We start from the raw sequence: 18,383 nt of genomic DNA, 5'->3' as shown, positions 1-18,383 counted from the left end.
TCTTTGCTTCCGTTTTGCTGGCAATTTACAAGTCTTGATAGCAACCACACCCACCTCAGTCTTTCCCCCCAAAAGCTGAGGTGAGTATATACCTGGTAATGACAAATTATGACATTTGTTTATAGTATGAGAAAACATGCATTGGCTAGGGCTTGAACCTGGGACTCCAGCTTTTATGGTCTGGTGCTTTACCAACTAAGCTACCAAGGTGTACTTGGAAAGCATACTGATTGGTTGCATGCCCAGAAGGTCCAGAATCACTGTACATGGGTGCGGATCCCATTGTTGTGATAGGTTATATGTGTAGTTTAACTTTACTTACTCCTGTACCTAGCTCTTTTGACTTGACTAGATTGTTTTAAGAGGCATTATAAGGCCTTATCATACTTTCACAAATTTCCTGATGCAGTCCGCTTTTTTGTATCCTAATTAGGAAACTTATGCAATGTATCAAAATATTGGATCAGTTCAATGAGAATGAATGAAAGAATGGAGAATTTGTAGTAATGTCCATCATATGCCAACACATTGTACTTGCAGAATGGTGTTTATGTACATAAATTTGGTTGTGTATTGTGTGTATACCGATTCTCTACCATGCTAATTAAAAGTGCTAAAAAGTGCAACCAGAGCATCATAGTGAACAGTTTTTGGTTGACAGGCTGTATACAGTTATTGTCACCAGCTGTATGCATTATTCCAGTATAACATGTGTCTGGTATCTGTCAGTTTAGCAACACAAAATCTGAACAATTATATAATGTAGACATTTTCTAATTTTTCATATGAATGAGTATTTTAGCTATATTTCCTATCAAAGTTTTGAAATCAGCCTGAAATAAGGTCTAGTTGACTCTGGGCAGAGACGTCGGGTCTAAGTGCAATGCACTGTAGGATATAGCATAGACACATATGCCGACTGGTTTGGAGTCTGAAGTTCGACCTGAAACTTCAATAATTCTCGCATTTTAAATTGTTCATAAGCAAGGCAGACTTGATACTAGTCCAGAGATAATTGCTGTTTTCCTCCCGTCTCATATTGCATCTAATTGATAGTTCCCCACGCTCCAGAACCTCCCGTGCCTCCATTGCCATGATCGGCTGTAAAGAGACAATACTATGAGCAAAATACAATACCCAGGTTTTGTATTGACTTACTCTTGAACTGCGTAGGAAAGTGATAGGTAGGAACAAGATCTTGTCCTCATCATAAAACTCAAGGACAGGTCGCCCTGGTTCCTCGGGAGTTTGTCCTGGATATTGCTGAATCCAGAACTGGTTGTCTCCATCTGCAGGGGGAGAGCCAACGTAGTACAATTGACCCTTAGCGTTTTGAACATTGATATTGGAGAATGCTACAAGCGGCCATGTAAGCTGACTCAATAAACAAAACTCCGAATGTTAATGCAACTCACCAGTTCCAGTGGCGAAATAGCCCTGGAACTCCTTGTAGACAGGAGAACCAACAGTCACAGTAGCTTTCAATCCTCCAATAGCATGAGGTGTGATTTTAACCTGAGCATTAGTATCAACTGAGACATTTCCTGCCTTGACCACACTCCTCAGGTGAGCTCCCAGAGGATGGTCGCTATTGTGAAGAGGGTGAAGGACAAGAGAAAGGTTAAGACCATGCTCGGCGATTTGTGTGTCAGTTACGGACATGTTAATGGAGACTAAAATGTAAAGTGAAGGTAGGCAAGTGGGATGTATTAAGAACAAAGCTTGAAGGAAGTGTCTAGCCACTTGCTGAGAGCAATCAGGGACTGGAACTAGAGTCCAATGTGAGTAACTAGAGAATAGGAAGCATTGGACTCTGCAGTACTGTCCGAAGTTTTGTAAACAAAGGTAAACAAAGCAGCCACAAAGGCAAAATAATAGAGAACACAATCAATAGTGAATGATAGAAGAATAGATAGAGAAAGGAATGAAAATATATAGGTAGCACAAAGGTGCAGAATCACCAAAACTAACAGGATGTTGGGTTGTATTGCTGGTAAAAGGTCACGTCTTTTATAGCGCAATGCCTTCGAGATATGCAAATATTGCCACCACAGATAGGATTGATTTCAATTCAGTTCTACGCCTTGCCCTCGAGAAACACGATGTCCAACAGGTAATTCCATAAGGTCTGGGTGCTGTCCACAAATGACAGGTCGAATGGTGGGGCCCGAGAAGAGCTAAAAACTCGTAACACATTTCTAGTCGGAGCAAAAATCCTAGCTTCGAGTCAACACCAAATTGGACTCTATGGGCGCCTACTCACAACTATATCAGCCTCAAGTCAAGATTGAAAACTTCATGTTCTCTGGCGATGAGCCTGCGTCTGATGTTTAGTGACTACTGATTTGTCAAGCTTAAACTTATTTCAGCTGATTGTTGGACTGTTAAATAAATATTCCAAGTTGATAGGCATCAACTTCATGAGTATCGCATTGAGCTCGGAAGACCCTGCCACTGATCGCTTCCCAGTAAGTAACATCTGAATCAGGCTTCAAGTGGAGGTCAAAAGGAATTCAAAGCCGGAACATTCAGATCTGGCGTACCACATGTCAGGTCATATTGGGCCAACATCAACTTGAATGGTCACTCGCTGCAACGCTTAACAATAAGGTCCGCAAGAATCACGACTTCTACTAAGAAGTTCTATACCAGACATAGATATAGGGTTGTCTTCTGTTGCAAGGCGGGGAAGCTTGTCAGGACAGTCTTCTGTGATACCCTTTCAAAGACATATAATGCGCGAATTTTGAAATGATGGGAACTCATTGGCAGAATGCGGAAGATTAGTGTAAGTTTTCATTTCATATATTTGGCGGATATAATACTTACTCTTTTCAATTATATAGGAACGTCCGCAGAATGCGCGAGATATTCTTGTGACTTTATCATCATATAACTTGTGAGTTCGAATTCAAGTCTCGAGTGGCGATGTGTCAATTTTAAAGCCAAGCGGACACCCCGCGGTTTCTGACCAGTCACGGCCAAGGCCGCTTGCGTCTTCTCTTCTCTGGCTCTCGCCGTATGATCAAAAGTATGCACATATGGCACTGACAGCAACTTGGAAGTTCAATCAAACATCATATCCTTGACCGGCAGTGCTGTGGTAAAATGTAAGCCTTCTATGATGATGGTGATGATGATGATGAGCTCGAGGTGTCATCAAATAATCGTTCTCAACTCAACAGATGCATTTTCAAGTCCGTACTGGCACCCCGGCTCGCGCAATTCGGTTGCATCGTTATTCCATGCTGTCTGTCCACGTTGAGGTTATGCCAATTGGACATAGACAGCTCTTACGAATTTGGTAGCATCATTGATTGGATAGTTCGGAATTCCGAATTCGATTTGGGAAATATGGTGTGAGTACTTCATCTTGAACGGTGACCTTCTGTGAAGTTGCAGTACTGATCGCTACGTTATGTATTCAGTGTTCTTGTTACATACTGCATTATCCGAGTTGCTATCACCATGCATATAGTCTGTTGTCTATACCGCGCCAAGCATTCGGGCTCGTGTTTGAGGCTTTGCTCCTCATAGGCGTCTGCCAGACATCATTTTGTTATACAGTATGTCGCTGGAGTTGCCAACATGCATAATTCACTTTCTGATACTTGCATAGGTACGCAGTACGTTGCTACCTGGATTCTTCGTTTACATTGTACTCATCAGTTTCTTTGTCCCAAGCTACATGATTTACTGCCTTCTGTGGTAAGACTCTTCTCGCCCCCGCCAACGTTGTTTTCTCACTATGATACCGAAACTTATTCTTTGGTAGGTTATGTAGGATGAAGAACGCACAACTCAACAGGTCAAATTGTCTTCACTACAGACACGCCTCAAGCGTGGTCACTGAACACAACCACCACAGTACGGCGATTCAACATGACACACAGTCCAGCGTAGAAAATGAATCTAGCGTTATGGGACTCATTCAGATCGCCGATATTTCGCTTACATGGCGCCGAAATTGAAGTAAAACGATTTATGCAGGAGAGTAACAGCCAGTGAGTGTCTTTGTTCCTGGGTGAAGTCGATAAACGCTGAATTCTCGTCAGAAAGTACATTTTCGCTGGTCCAGATGGGCGACCTTATAAATGGAGGTTTCGCGACGTTATTTCTGTAAGTTTCGATCTGGCTTATTTTAGGTCCTGTAATAACAAATTTGATAGCTTGAGCTCAACGATAGTTCAAAAACCCCCATAGCTCGATACCACAGGAGAAGCTTGGGAATCCTTGGGAAACGACACGATCCATATCTTGAGATATTTCCCGTGGGTGAACACATGGTGGACGTTATCGCTACGACTTTTATCTACCTGGAAAAATTGAGGAGGGTCGAAGAAAGAGCTGCTCGACGAAGAGGAAACAACGCCCGATTCGCTGCTCAAAATACCCAATTTGCTGCTCAATCTGCCGCGCAAGCAAGTTCTGCTGCAACTGCAACTTTTATGGCAACTGGCATCTAGTAGCTATGGTCTCGATCCTTGCTTATAGAAGGCCACCATTTTGATATAAACCACCGATATTGATGCGCGCGTACTGAATACATGGCGGCTTGCATGTAGTACAATTCTGGGTGATGCCTCTGGTGTACGGCGTAATGGGACGAAATCGCAGTTCTGAGTTTTATAGTATTTCTATTAGTAAACTCGTGTGGCAAGTGCCTGCAGCCCCATCTGGCACAAATCGAAGACTGACCCAAGCTCTTTCTGTTATATGCCCAAAGGTATGTCTAATGAGTCAGACGTGAAAGAAGCTTAAGTTCACCAGTCGTCATTTTGTTTTGGTTATATCGGTTTACGCATCTAATAGTGCCCGAATAGTGCGGAGCGGTACGGACCTTGCACAGCTTCGCACTCAAGCTGACCTCCCGAGTAAGTAGTTGTCAACAGTGCCGCATTGACAGTTAAACCGGTTGTTTAGTCATTCAACCCCCTGCGCAGCCTTGGGGCTTATCTCTATAAAACATTACTGTTACTCAAATGTTCCAATTCGCACTCTATCGCCTTTCACTCGCTCCCAACAACTTAAAATGCTTCTCACTATTTCAAGTCGGCACATCCGTAATTCCACCATGACCAACACGGAGGGTCGAGCTATCTTCATAACAAATACGCCTTGGACATGGCAGACGCGTACTACTACGATACGGAAAGTCAGGAATGACACTGCGCAGCCCAAAAGTGATCGATTCGATGTTCTATCTGAGATCGTTTGGAGCTCATTCAATTCGCCAATATTTCGCTTACACAGTAATGGGCCTCGTGCGATAGATTATATACAGAAGGATGGAAAACGGTGAGTACGCATCCTCCCGAGGTGAAAACATGGCTCACTAAACTTTTCGGCAGAGAGTTTGTATTCACTGGTCCAGATGCACGATCATACATATGGAGACTGTATGATAATGTTTCTGTAAGTCTTAATATACATTGATGTGAAAACTGCTGATCGAAAGACCGACAGCTTGAGCTAAACGATGGGTCAGAAACGCCTGTAGCTCACTTTCACGGGAGTAGCTGGAGCACCGGCGGCACAGTCATTGAGCCGTGTCTCGAAATATTTGCTGTCGGGGAACACATCGTGGATATCATTGTAACAACTTTCGTTTATGTGGAGAAACTAAAGAGGCTCGAACGAAAAGCTACCTCCTATCCCACGCGCGGCCATGCGGGCAATGGCATTTAAGATGTACAGCCCTGGACCCTTGCTCCACTAAGCTCGTGCAGCTTCAAGTGCTTGCTTCAATCACTATGCCGAGAGAATGGTCATGGTATGGTCAGCTTGCAGACTCAGCTTTGAAGCTGATGATGCGGATTTAAACATTTATTGGATAAGGCAAAGGTTCTGCTGAAGTACTGCGGTATTATATGCTGCAGTGCTGTCGTAGTTCTGAACTAACCAACGGAACAGCTCAGGTTTTTTACTCTTTTGATTGGTTCTAAAGAAAAACTAAGACTTTCTTTGTACATCTATGACCCAATACTGTTGGCTACGTAGAATCACATGCACATACATTCAGCACTGTGTCCGCAGCATACTTATATAGCGAATAATATTAATCCATTTGTGTAGCCCTCAGCGCCTAAATACCTCTTTCGAACGTGACACAGATTTCGATTTAACAACTATGAGACTGTTCTTCTCAAGTGCTTTCGTCCGCAATGTGATCATCACCAGCTCCAGCGGCCAAGTTTTGTACAAAGTCTCTACTCCACTCAAGGCCGTGTGGGGCGCAGCTCCAAGCACTATATGGAAGATCAGCCCAAATTCTGCATCGATATATCGCACTAACGCCGACTACGATAACACTCATATTGATGGAGGCGGGCGTGAAGATGAAGACGATCAACCAGATGACGATGAAGTTGAAGTTAGGTCAGAAGAAGAAGGGGAGAACCAAGATATTGATATGCAAGACCACTTTACTCGACTTGCTGAAATAGAACGGCGTAGATTAGTTTCATCTCGAATACGATGGTTTGACCCTAATGAAGGGGTGAATGGGATGCCATTGAGTGAGGTAGAGACGAAAGATTTCATTCCAACAAGAGGCTTCGCTCGAAGGTTTGTTTGTTTATCCTTGACAAATTGAACTCTTAAGCTGATGGAAAGTACCCAAGAAAGCGAATTTTCACCGGACCCGACGGTCGATCATATCGTTGGGACCTTGGCCAACGAGCATGTTCTGTGAGCCGCCTTGTTCAACATGTCACTCACCAAAAGTAACAATGTCATATGTCCCAAGCTTCGTCTTGATAGCGATGACTCTTCAAAGGCACCTATCGCACGCTATCACCGGCGAAAAATCGCTTTGCTTCCTGGCTCAAAGCCGCAACAAGGGTACCTCGAGATCAATCCCGGTCCGCCAGTCAAGCCTCCTGCGAAACAGAATCTGGACCCCAGAGAAATTGACATAGATCGTTACACGGATTACGAGCTAGAGAGCAGTCTAGACGTGCAGTTGGATGCAAACATGCTAGATATAATACTCGTGACATTCATTTATGTCGAAAAGCTGAGGAGGGAAAAGGAATGAGCTATGAGAAGAGAGCTGAGGTGTAATTTATAACCTGAGAAACGTCGAACAAGTAGGTTCGCGATTCAGATAAGTGATGAAAAAAAATTACCGCTTTGACGTGAAAGACAACAGGGCAGGCCGTCGCTAGTGACATTGTGGAGAAGATATGACCAAGGGTATTCGATATGTATTCTGCATGCAATTCCAAAATTCGTCTATGACTTTCTTCTATATCTCGTCCACATTCACTTCTACCTGGCTCATTCCTTCCAGGTGGCTAGCATCAGCATAATTCAGAACCCGTCCTTCCAAGCTCGGGCGGCCAACACTCCGGAATTCTACGAGTGTGATGCTCGTATTTGAGCACCTCCCAATAGTGATTCCATCGGCGCAAGTCAGCGCTCTATTGGCCACCAAACTACGCACTAAAGTGCCAATGAAACCTCCATGAGTCACTACTAGAGCGGAACGACATCGACCATCCAGCTTAGCGTCAGGTACTATAGAAGACACATATCCCAAGATGGTGTGATTCCACCAACTGAGACAGCGTACCACGAAGGCATCTCCTTGTTCAAGTGAAGGCGCAGGCTTGTTCGACGATACAAGTTCCCCCTGGCGTTCTCCCATGAACTAAATGGCGAAAGAGAGGCCGAGGAGCCAAAAGTCGTGACAAAGAAATAGCGCAAAACCGGAAATTCCACCCATATGCGATTTATTTCAGCAAACATGCGTTATGATAATCGCGTGAGAGTGAGCACAGCGCAACCTAGCGACTCACCCTCTCTCGTAGGGCTTCTTGCTTCTCGAGTGCGATACCCGGGTGATACGCGAGGATCTGTTCCGCGGTCTGCACAGTATGGCACAAATCAGATTAAGGATTCTCCCGTGTCCTCCCACTCGCCCCCTGCTCTATCCATCTATTCCCAGAGGGCCTTGTCCGTATTATGTTGGACTGCGTATCCCATCCACTCCTTGAATGATTTAACACACCTTCACAGCTCTTTGAAGATCGCTCGAAAATGCACGATCAAAGTGTGCACCCTTCAATGCCTCCGCAACTCGTCCTGCCTGTGTAGTGCCATGAGCATTAAGCTCTGTATCCAATTGACCTTGGATTATCTTATTGCGGTTGCTGTCTGTTTCTCCATGTCGTAGGATATAAATCCGAGCGATGACAGTCATGAAAGGTGGCGGGAAGAGTCAACCTAACTTGCACTGGCAAACGCGATTTCGCCTGATAGGAAAGAACCCTAACCCTAAGCCAATGTCAGTTCCCTGCAAATCGGCGCATACTATCATGAACTCTATCATACTCTAAGAATAAGGGGAAGCAGCATTGACACGGAAATACATCATCACAATACAATGTTATCGATATAACAAGAGATTAGCGGGAAAAGTCCGTCACACATTGCCCAAATACACCAGCAGTGCCCACGCAGCTGAACACTAGAACAACGTCATGATCATGTACATTCTATCTTGTATATCTTCTAGCCCAAACGAAACAGAAGAGAATCGGTATAATTTTCGACTATGAATTTTGATCGTCAAGATGGTACTTTGAATTTGGGGTCGCATTATAGAAGTCCGACGATCTCTGAGACGACATTCTTGATCCTGTCCTCCGGGAAAGCTTGAGGGACCCCAGCGACGTATTGTTTCAGTTCTTGTGATTGGGTGGAGTCAATACTGGCATTATGCTTCTTTGCGCCGTATGCCTAAAGGGTCGAGAAAAACCATCAGGACATGTCTAGATAAGCTAATCACCCAGAAGAAAACTGACCACGTTGCCAAGTGCAACCAAGGAGCGGTAGACGACCTCCGAGTCATTATTACCCGACCGCAGCAACTGTGAAATGGGTTACTGGGCGTAGTGAAGCACGTGCTAAGGGCTTACCTGTAGGATCAAGGACAGATGTTGCGTCCGCACGGTTGTCGCAACCGGTGTCTGCAAATATGCACAAGAGAAGCTGAAGGAAGATATCTGTCATCTTTATGGCCACGGTAAATGTTTGAACGACGAACTTGAACAAGATAGTGGCTAGAGCCACGCGCTGCGGCTTCGTTAAGAAGTTGTAAGGTGCTTGGCTCAGTGCTTCGAAAACCTAGGGCACAATGATGGTTGTTCAACATTTATCCACGGAAATCGTTGTCTATATACCCTACCTGAGGGACCCACCGCCCGTCGGCAATTGGTGTACCTTCCTGAAAGGCATTTGCTAGCGTGCGGAATAGTAATAACATGTTGATCTCTTGTGCTTTCGAAAAGGGCTTCGTACGTTGAACGTCCGTCCAGTCAGAAGCCTTGCATAAGCATTCAAAGAATCTCTCCCGTCCACCTGGAGCCGCAGCCGCATTGGCGCAGAATGCAGTTACTAGACGACTCAAATCCATCACTAAGAACATATCGTCAATTTCTGGAATACCAAGTAGACAGTATGTTATCCGTACCAGGAAAACGCTGAGAAGCAGGCCATCTGTCTAGAATTTGTATTATTGCTTCAACGTGGGGGGATCCCAGGGCAGAAGAGGGTCGTGTGGGCGATGATATCGCTTGAGAGAGATACGTAAACGCTTCGTCAATCATCATGTGTTCTTCAGGATACATCGCGAGAGATGCTGTCGACTGCATTAGGAAGAGTAAACATAACTATGAGGTTAATGGGAGGCAGTGAGAAGTCGACTCACTATCTCGTGCCGCAATGCTTCATCAAACTGATACAATTTCATTTGCATGGCTGAGACATTAGCCTGTTTAAAAGATACAAATTTAGTCTGTACTAGAAGTCAGTAACACGATAATGTATGTAGTGCCAACGGACGCACAAACGGAATGATGTTTGGGACAGGTAACGATGGTGGGGGTGCAGGCACATGCACAGAAGGCTCAGGGGCACCACTGTATCGCGACGCTCCTGTGAACGGATCCATATACGAGGAAGGCGGTGCAGCAGTAGGAACAGGAGCCGCCGAACCCTGGTATCTGGATGCACCTGCACTCTAGGTAAACATGGAGACGAAACACGCTGAGATTATCCTTACCGGTATAAGGATCAACGTATTCATTTCCACCACTTCCAAGATTTACTCCCGCCGTGTTCTTCTCAATAAAGCGGACAACCTCATCAATATAGTTTAGCGACAGCTCATTACGCTCGAGAAAACGTTGTGCGGCAGCGTACGGATTGTCTATACGTGGTCAATTTTGTTAATAGACAGATTTTCGATTTCAATTAAGATAAGAACAGCACCTGTGACATCAAAGGGCAGCTTCAAAGGGGGGACACCATCCTGGATGTCAACATCAAAAACGTAGTCATATTCCTTGCCTTCATGAAGTTGTTTGCGCCCGGAACCAACGGCGTCAACAACGTCACCGATTTTCTGCCAGGTGCCAGAAGAGCTGTCCCACTGTATGTCGTGAACACATCATCGGCAGTTATACCAATATAATTACTTACCTGATGTGCCTCGACAATGTCCCCGTTCTTTATCATTTTCACTTCACCCGACTTCTTACCAGGACTGTTGAGAGCTTCTGGGCCAGGCAAATCGGTCTTTTTCACATCTCCGACTTGCTGAGATGGTAGGGCTTGACTAGCAACTTGGTCTTCATATATTTTCATGTCCTCAGCGCCCACCCATCGATCCTCAGACTCGCTGAATACTCTAACGACACCATCGCTACATCCGCTCACTATATCACCGTTTGACATGGTAGACACAGCCCACACTGATATAGCGGGATGAACAATCGTCTGAGTACATTCACCGTCTAGGAACCCGCGTTAATTTTTTACAAAGGGGGGAATAGGAAGGAAGAAAACAGATTGAGTGGGACACGTACCACGCCAAACCCGAACCGTGCGATCTTCCCCTCCGGAAACGATATCGCCGCTGGGCAACACCGAAAGACTGTACACGAAAGAAGTATGGCCCGAAAGAGAATACACAACATCGCCTTCCATCGTCCAAACGCGAATTTCACTGGTAATCGCATCAAGTCATCTGATGTTGGTCAAGGAAGTGATGATCGAGATACCTATCGTTGGAACAGGAGGCAAAGCCAATGTCAGGTATTAAAGCCAAGCCACGAACCGCATCTTTGTGTCCTTGGTAAGTCCGCATCACTTTGTGTTGAATCCAGAATTTAATGGTTTTGTCAGCGGACGCTGTAACAAGAAGGCGATTAGTTATTCATGTCGATGAAACGAGCTAACCCGAGATAGATCGCAGCTCACCTGTCAAAAATTGCTGCTCATCGATAGCAAGAACTGCCCATACGGATTGTTGATGTCCTGTTAGGTCATATTGTAATTGATAATTCTTCCATACTTTGGCAGTTCTACAAAGGCTGGTTCGTACGATAATAAAGGGCTTTCAAAATGATAAAACACACCTATCCCAAGAACCCGAAATGATTGTGCCTTGAGTTGATACATCTAAAGCGCAGACATTGTCTGTATGGCCTAGAAGAGAAAACTGAGGATCTTCGTGGTTGGGCGAGTCGAGGGAAAATATGTTGATAACCGTGTCTTGCCCTCCCACAACCGCATATCCTGATCCAACAGCTTAATAAACGGCCATAGATGCGCGATGCTATGGATTTCGAGACCTCACCTTGCGGGGCGTCTGGTGATGGTTGGATATATGCTACTGCATTGACATATCTCGTCCCCGCCTTCAGGATGGCAGCTGGAGCGAAAGGCGAGGAAGACGATGATCTGAACCAGGATATCGCTGTTGAATCCCGGGAAGCAGATAGAACGAGAGTATTTGTTGGGGACGCTACGGCTCGAACCTATGACAGAAGGTTTAGACATGGGATGTACCTGTGAGTCGTACAAGAGACGGACATCTGATGAGTGAGCTGATAAAGTAGCGGAGAGCTTGTACGGCATTGGACGGGGAAGGATGGGGTGAGGGTAAGAGGACAAGCCTGTTACGAAGGGGACCAGAGTCAAGAAATAAGGCAAGAGTTCAAGAACACAAAGGCCAGGAAACGGGGAACGGGTGGCGAAGCAAAGTACTTAAGAAACTTGGAGTTCCGACATGAAAAAGGCTAGAACAGTCCAAGTGGCAGCCGCGGTATCGTACGTGAAGGCCATCCTTTGCTTATCCCTTTTAGTATCCAATCCAGTGTTTCCAGTTCCATTATTATCATCCCTAGACCATTCATTCTCGACAACACCCGGTACGATTCACCTGACAGCGTCAGGCCCAATTGCAATTCACTCTACATACAGAACAACGCAAAAGCGCTCAATCAAAGGTTCCATGTTACGAAAATGTGCACCACTCTAACGAGCCCCACAGCCGTAGATAGCAGCTGCAGGGAGATACGGAGGTGTAGTCTATGCCTTGCACCATTACTTCATCTCCTGCGAGGGCCCCACCATCCAGTTCATCGACTCTGAAAAAAGACAGTACGACAAAAGTTAAGATCGCGAGGGGATGCAGAACATACAGGTCAGAATTCTTTTTTGTAATCACTTTCGCTTCAGGGCAGGCTTCCCCGCTACAGCCGGCGGTGCAAGAACGTTAAGCTTGATGCTAACGTGAATCGGTGCTGGAACCTCCATGCAAATATTCTGGACCAACCTGGCTCGACGTACCACACTGCTTCGATGGCTCCACAATCATCGGACTGGGCAGACCATGGTGAGTCACTTATACTTTCTCACCGCTTCCACAGGTCTTCGATAGGCGCTCGTAGAATGGCAACAAAGGTGGGCCACGAGTAACTTCTAAAAATGTGCAGACTTGGACTACTTCTCTTAGCGGAGAATCTTTGGGATTATATACTCGACTAAATAAAAAGTGCTCATACATACATGTGGAGCCACACTTGTCACAGTAATGTATGGATAAGACGAGGCGTAAGCAGTATTTCCTCATACCCGTTGCGGTATAAATATCAGTTTCAATTTGCAGAGCATTGTAAGCTGTTTGCTGACCTTGGCAACTCCATACGCCTTGGGTCCAAGATACTATTCAAGCGCTGGAGGCCACATGCTCAGCCATGACCCACAACCACCATCAGATCAAGGGTACAGCTGACGTGGTATACTTACTGTAATGGGTCTTGATTAGTATCCTATTACATACAAATAGAGTCAAGATTTAGTACTAAGTACATACCGGGCCCACAGCTTTGATAGTCCGTACAATGTCATATTGAATCGGGATAACGTGCCTCGCAGCATTTTCTATCGTGGTCCCCCTACGACGTGCCAATAAATACCAGGTCCCATTTTTTGTGATCCGCACCGTGGCTCAGACAGGCAAAGGGGGGAACACTCTACAGCCAAGGAGATTAGCAAAAAGGGTATCAGCTGCGGCGCCAGAGAAACCGTACCATATCGGACCTGGATTTTTGCGTTTGGTTCTCATGCAGAAAAGTTCAAGGGAAACGCCACTACCAAGAGGAGGCAGGCGTAGATCAATTTCTTGAGTATTTGCAATACTTGGCCCAGCCTTCGCAGGTATACCCATGAACTGCCGTATAGCATTTCTTGAAAGAGACTGTGACACTCATATTCTATCCCACATTTGCAATAAGCTGCAAACTCGGAGTATGAGCCGGTATATACATTTTTTGACCGGTGATTGTCGTCGTTCGTGCGGAGATTTCAGCTTTGGATCCTGGGAAATACTTTGTTAGGCATCACTATGGAGCGGCCTGAGAGTTGTTAGATAGCAGCTGAGGTTCATACTAACCTATTTAGGTCAAGACAGTTGAATCGCATGCTATTCTGGTTCTGGTAGAATACACAGCTAGAAATGCATGTCGGTCTGCGGCACCTTTGGCGGCGTCAGGCTTCAGCAAATCGTTACAATCTAAGCTTATGCCCCACTCACATATAGACCGATACTATTGAACTTAACACTCGGTTTCCCGGGGTGACACTATGGGGACTGTCAACATTCCTTGGCTCAGCCGAGGGAAGCTATGTATCAAACAGAGTAATGCCAAGACATAAGTTTTCTCTTTGCGTGAATTCACTGACTCGATGTGCCGTAATCTTCACAACCGCCGCCACAAGAAACTATCAGACTCACTGGAATTTGTTTCGTTACGTTACAGTTGCATGTCTAGAATCGTCGATCAGTTCAGTCCAGAATCATTGGACACCATCGACAGATACTGTACTAGGCCCTTCATCTTCAACCTAGGTGATCCGAAGTTGTAGCTAAACGCCCCCACAAGTCACAAACAGCAAGTCACAGGAGTACAAAGTTTGCAAGACTGATCCAAGCCATTATGCATAAGTAACCTCGTATCAATAGTTCACTGTGATATTACTAACAATCTGGTCAATGGGGCTCTTGTTATATAGACGCATATTTATTCACCCCGCAAAAGCATTTTTCATTTGACAAACTTGTAACAATGATAGCACCAGCTGCCAGGAGGCTGGGCTGGAATTACATGATTTCATGGAAAAGATCGCGAGAAGAATACCCCAATAAGTCGGCTTTGAAGTGAGCGGATGGAGCCGCGAATCAAGCTTGAACCACTGACGAATGGCAAGACTCCCACAGAAGAGTAGACGCCCTGAGGGAGAATTACGCAGGAGATGACCAACCACGCGGACATTTATTCCAAGAGTAACCACTGCGATAAAAGGAACTTGGGGGGATGCAGTAAAACGAAAAGCCGCGCAGTCGAACTGTATGATTAGAGAGAAGGCTGACAGTCCAGGAGCTTTCTGCTGCTAGTCGCATAGATCGACACCAGAGCCGAGGGAGACCTTGATCCTTTTTGCCTTCCCTGATGCTGCCATGACTATCTTTCGTCTGAGCTCTACCTCAGATTTACGCGTAACGGTCAAGGCCAGGAAGTCCTGCGTTTCCTCTTGTGTCTGCGAGTCTATACCATTGGCTCGAGGTGATGCAGTAAAGGATTCGCGTTCAGATGTATTGATACCAAAACTTCAACGTGGAAATAACAGAAAAGTTATAAGTTGTCTTTTCCTTTTCATTCAATCTCGAGCGCACCATGTACTGTTTCTCTCCGCGTTTTTATCTGGTCCTCCTGCCTTGTGCTAGGGAGCTCTATTCCATCTTCTGTCAATGACACTGATTTGTATATCAATACTTACCGCCTGTGTTAAACCCATCAACCAATTCTCAATTTCAGGGCGTGGATCGAAGTAATTCGAATACGCTTGGCTCTTCTTCGAAGTATGAACGAACGCATATCTAGTTTTTTGCAGCTCTTTCTTCGGCGGCTTGCTCCTTGGAGTTTGTTTAGTCTTTTTGGCACGTGAACGTGTGGCCGTGAAACCGATGGCATCCTTGATTATCAATTCCGTCGCTACGAAACCTGATATTCACAGATTTTAAGTAGTTGAAAATTGATTCTTGGACCTGGTAATACCTTCTACTTCCAACCTTGTTAGCAACTGACTGGCGAGGCCCGGGTCACATCCTATAATAGCCATCACCTCATGATAAAGGTGAGAGGTGGACAGTCGATTACTAACCAATACGCTCCCTGAATTGTAAGGCTGTCACAGGTTTATACACTTCAAATGTTTTGATAGCCCTCCTGTCCACAGATTCATGAGCAAAAACGCCAGACGAAAAGATTCAAACTTAAGACCTGAAGAGGGCGATGTCCTTGTATCGCGTGATCATGTCGGTATGTAGTTTGCCGGCGATGATATCCCAGTCTCGACCCGCACGTAGGCGACAGTCAAAACAAACAAATTGAGATGGGAGGCGCACATCATCCGGGGAGTGATACCTGTATTTGATCACCACTTGATAATAGTCTCATGTATCGGTTTTTCTCACCCTAAACACCTGATGGCATCGGATTTTAAGGGTGAAAAGAGGTGCTGACAAACAATAAAATGTGCACCTACCAAACGTGATACCAACGCTCGCACCCACCTTCACAGAAGCAACACCCGTCATCTTCCATCTACGTGAAAAATAATTAATCCGAAGAATTCTAGAAACTAAGAAGGACGTGCCGAGATTCCGCAATCACAGTCTAGACGACCATTGTCACCCCCCGGTTCTGCTTTTCTCTTTCTAAGCGATTTTAGTTCCGGTTCAGGTGTGATTTCATCCATTGCGTTATCTTGACTTTCAAAAGGTTCGATGGGGTCTAGATCAGGTACAACCTGCGTCTCCATATCTATATAAGGAGACAGGTCAAGTTTTGATAAATCCCTGTGCTGTCCGCAGGATACTGAGCAAGAAAAGGCGTTTACTAACCTAGCATCTCTGCATCTAAGGTTATAGAGCTAGTGTCCGGATTATTGAGCATGTCTTTCAGCAACTGAGTGTCGACCTGCTGGGAAGAAATAGCCGACTGCGAAACTCAGCCATATCCGAAGGTGGTAACGATCTACCAATTGAACGATCCATTGGGCTGCCTGAGCGAAAGGTGGGTTTTTGTGTAACAATGGGCGAAATTAATTGAGTCTGTTCTATTTCCATTCCAGACAACTTGGACTTCTATAATGATGTGAATTGCTGTTTTCGCGCACCAAAGGACAGTTATTAACTTACTAGTTCACCCACATGCCGGGGTGTATGTTCTATCCGGCCACTAAATTGCACTTCCGCTTGTACTGGACCAGATGAGAGATTGATACCAGTATCCAATGGTGCAATTTCTCCGCACTCAGTTCGCAGGCCAATAGGTACCATGGATATACCATTGGTGATCCTATTTAGCACTATCAAATCATCGCCCACTTCCTCTCCTTCAGCGTCTACCTCCCCGTCATCCGCGTCCCAAACGATGTTGCGTTCAAGAGCATCCTTCATTTGTAGCTTTGCATCCTGAGCTCTAATCTCAGCCTCTTCGACAGGTGTGAGCCGTGGGGCCGACTGGGAAGTGACTCCAGTAAACAAAACATTGTTATCTTCAATAGAAGTAGAAGAAGGCAAGTATGAGGACACGGAGACTACTTTCAAGTTGACGCTGTATGAAACGTACATCCAGAGACCATGTTACCGATATTAAAACCTGATGAGCAAAGCTTAAGACATACCCATGCCATCCTGTTTGCAAATCCCCGACACTACACTTCTCGGGTATCTCGTTGCGACGATGTGTTGTAAAAAACCATTTATCCTTGTTAACGTCGCCAGCATGGAAATACTTAGGTTGATAATCGTCAGGAGTATTCTCGTTGAAAAAAAGCTTGAAATTTCCATAGCGGCACTCTTAAAACACATTAGTACTGAGCGAGAAAAGTGCTATTCTGCGGCTTACTAGGTAAGGACTCCATTGATGCAATCGTTGTGACTAAAGTCTTAATCATCATCTCAAGATCATAATTAGGATGACAACACAAACTTTGGGAGACTCGAGACGCACTTTTAAACTCTTCTTTACTTCACCAAGTGTGGGAACCTTCCCTCCCTTGATAGCTTCAGTCAATGGATCAGCTGATTTTGAAGTGACCTTTAGAGACATATTTGAAAGCTGGTCTCCCAAAGACATGATTGGCACAGTGACGTTGCTTCCTGCTATTGTATAATACTATATGGTTGATATTCAGAATACGACAATAGGCTTTCAATGCCTGAATTTTTACATCAAAGTTGAAGGTATATGCCTCAATGATGCTGTGGAAGTGATGTTAGCTTCGCCATTATCAGCCTAACGTACATGATAAGCACGTACTTGTTGGGATCTTTGCTATCCTGAGCACACACAGCGATAGGTATATCAGATGTCGTTGGTTGAGACTCCTCCAGAATATAGCTTACCAAGTATATAGCGAATATGAATCTTCGCAGGTATTGCTTCTGCAGTGCATCAAAAATGCCATGTTCCTGAGAAAGCGGGGAATGGTGGCTATATGCACCTAGGTTGATAAACTTGCGCATATAGAGACTCACCAAGTAATCCATAATTCTGTCACCCTCGTTTGTAAATCCACGATTGATATGCATAATGGAGACCCCACTGAGCGTGCGCCTTGCACGATCATCGATGGAAAATGAAGACGATGGCCGAGATGATAGGGAGCCATTCACTTCAGACGCAAGATAGACTATAAAGAAGTAAATCACGATGTCAGCTTCTGTGAAATATGGAACTCACATTCACTGAAATTCTCAAGGGGAAGGAGACCTCTAGTGAAGATGTGATTATCACAGTAGCTATATTAAATGTACTGGTCTATACCTCAAATACGCTACACAGGCTATCCCCGCCTTGAGTAATGTTTCAACACATAACAGGCTTTGAGTACAGCTCAGAGACTGGTACAAGTGAGTTGTGATATGAAACTGCTATAAGTAACGGTCACCTGTGTAGCTATGCTTTGAGCTTGCATAATTATTCCTAGTAGGTAAGTCTTGAGAGTTGATAACCGAAATG

At 45.1% G+C, this 18,383-nt stretch overlaps 7 protein-coding genes across 7 annotated transcripts; 3 read left to right on the top strand and 4 right to left on the bottom strand.

Moving 5' to 3' along the window:
• Nucleotides 1–951: 951 nt before the first annotated feature.
• SERLADRAFT_441517 (uncharacterized protein) lies at nucleotides 952–1,662 on the bottom strand (the record flags this gene model as incomplete). Its single annotated transcript, XM_007322034.1, has 3 exons — nucleotides 952–1,101; nucleotides 1,159–1,355; nucleotides 1,416–1,662. The coding sequence occupies 3 exons, from the start codon at nucleotides 1,660–1,662 to the stop codon at nucleotides 952–954; spliced, it is 594 nt and encodes a 197-aa protein (XP_007322096.1).
• A 1,347-nt stretch (nucleotides 1,663–3,009) lies between these two features.
• On the top strand, nucleotides 3,010–4,650 carry SERLADRAFT_475917 (uncharacterized protein; the record flags this gene model as incomplete). Its single annotated transcript, XM_007322033.1, has 7 exons — nucleotides 3,010–3,110; nucleotides 3,186–3,359; nucleotides 3,429–3,626; nucleotides 3,685–3,708; nucleotides 3,776–4,004; nucleotides 4,056–4,119; nucleotides 4,170–4,650. 3 exons carry the CDS (start codon nucleotides 3,907–3,909, stop codon nucleotides 4,464–4,466), a joined length of 459 nt encoding a protein of 152 aa, XP_007322095.1.
• Nucleotides 4,651–4,994: 344 nt separating this feature from the next.
• SERLADRAFT_398497 (uncharacterized protein) lies at nucleotides 4,995–6,084 on the top strand (the record flags this gene model as incomplete). The annotated part of the gene is made up of 3 exons (XM_007322032.1): nucleotides 4,995–5,298; nucleotides 5,352–5,415; nucleotides 5,467–6,084. The coding sequence occupies 3 exons, from the start codon at nucleotides 5,075–5,077 to the stop codon at nucleotides 5,686–5,688; spliced, it is 510 nt and encodes a 169-aa protein (XP_007322094.1).
• Nucleotides 6,077–7,805, top strand: SERLADRAFT_475910 (uncharacterized protein; the record flags this gene model as incomplete). Its single annotated transcript, XM_007322031.1, has 3 exons — nucleotides 6,077–6,567; nucleotides 6,624–6,690; nucleotides 6,749–7,805. The coding sequence occupies 3 exons, from the start codon at nucleotides 6,131–6,133 to the stop codon at nucleotides 7,037–7,039; spliced, it is 795 nt and encodes a 264-aa protein (XP_007322093.1).
• Nucleotides 7,806–8,315: 510 nt separating this feature from the next.
• Nucleotides 8,316–12,024, bottom strand: SERLADRAFT_363253 (uncharacterized protein; the record flags this gene model as incomplete). Its single annotated transcript, XM_007322030.1, has 17 exons — nucleotides 8,316–8,745; nucleotides 8,811–8,876; nucleotides 8,925–8,997; nucleotides 9,053–9,132; nucleotides 9,194–9,423; nucleotides 9,479–9,653; nucleotides 9,716–9,802; nucleotides 9,854–10,020; nucleotides 10,070–10,216; nucleotides 10,279–10,438; nucleotides 10,489–10,802; nucleotides 10,875–11,014; nucleotides 11,070–11,199; nucleotides 11,269–11,372; nucleotides 11,427–11,586; nucleotides 11,648–11,828; nucleotides 11,884–12,024. 17 exons carry the CDS (start codon nucleotides 11,926–11,928, stop codon nucleotides 8,605–8,607), a joined length of 2,400 nt encoding a protein of 799 aa, XP_007322092.1.
• A 452-nt stretch (nucleotides 12,025–12,476) lies between these two features.
• On the bottom strand, nucleotides 12,477–13,101 carry SERLADRAFT_475904 (uncharacterized protein; the record flags this gene model as incomplete). The annotated part of the gene is made up of 1 exon (XM_007322029.1): nucleotides 12,477–13,101. One exon carries the CDS (start codon nucleotides 12,923–12,925, stop codon nucleotides 12,698–12,700), a length of 228 nt encoding a protein of 75 aa, XP_007322091.1.
• Nucleotides 13,102–14,745: 1,644 nt separating this feature from the next.
• Nucleotides 14,746–17,953, bottom strand: SERLADRAFT_441512 (uncharacterized protein; the record flags this gene model as incomplete). Its single annotated transcript, XM_007322028.1, has 19 exons — nucleotides 14,746–14,962; nucleotides 15,029–15,075; nucleotides 15,133–15,356; nucleotides 15,411–15,461; nucleotides 15,517–15,581; nucleotides 15,636–15,779; nucleotides 15,830–15,873; nucleotides 15,929–15,996; nucleotides 16,050–16,178; nucleotides 16,259–16,273; nucleotides 16,357–16,501; nucleotides 16,556–16,973; nucleotides 17,044–17,218; nucleotides 17,268–17,307; nucleotides 17,373–17,537; nucleotides 17,593–17,623; nucleotides 17,682–17,701; nucleotides 17,768–17,833; nucleotides 17,900–17,953. The coding sequence occupies 19 exons, from the start codon at nucleotides 17,951–17,953 to the stop codon at nucleotides 14,746–14,748; spliced, it is 2,118 nt and encodes a 705-aa protein (XP_007322090.1).
• Nucleotides 17,954–18,383: the final 430 nt, after the last annotated feature.

The sequence above is a fragment of the Serpula lacrymans genome (genome assembly GCF_000218685.1).
Source record: "Serpula lacrymans var. lacrymans S7.9 unplaced genomic scaffold SERLAscaffold_12, whole genome shotgun sequence".
Taxonomy (NCBI): Eukaryota; Fungi; Basidiomycota; class Agaricomycetes; order Boletales; family Serpulaceae; genus Serpula; species Serpula lacrymans.
This window is presented reverse-complemented; position numbering and strand designations above follow the sequence as displayed.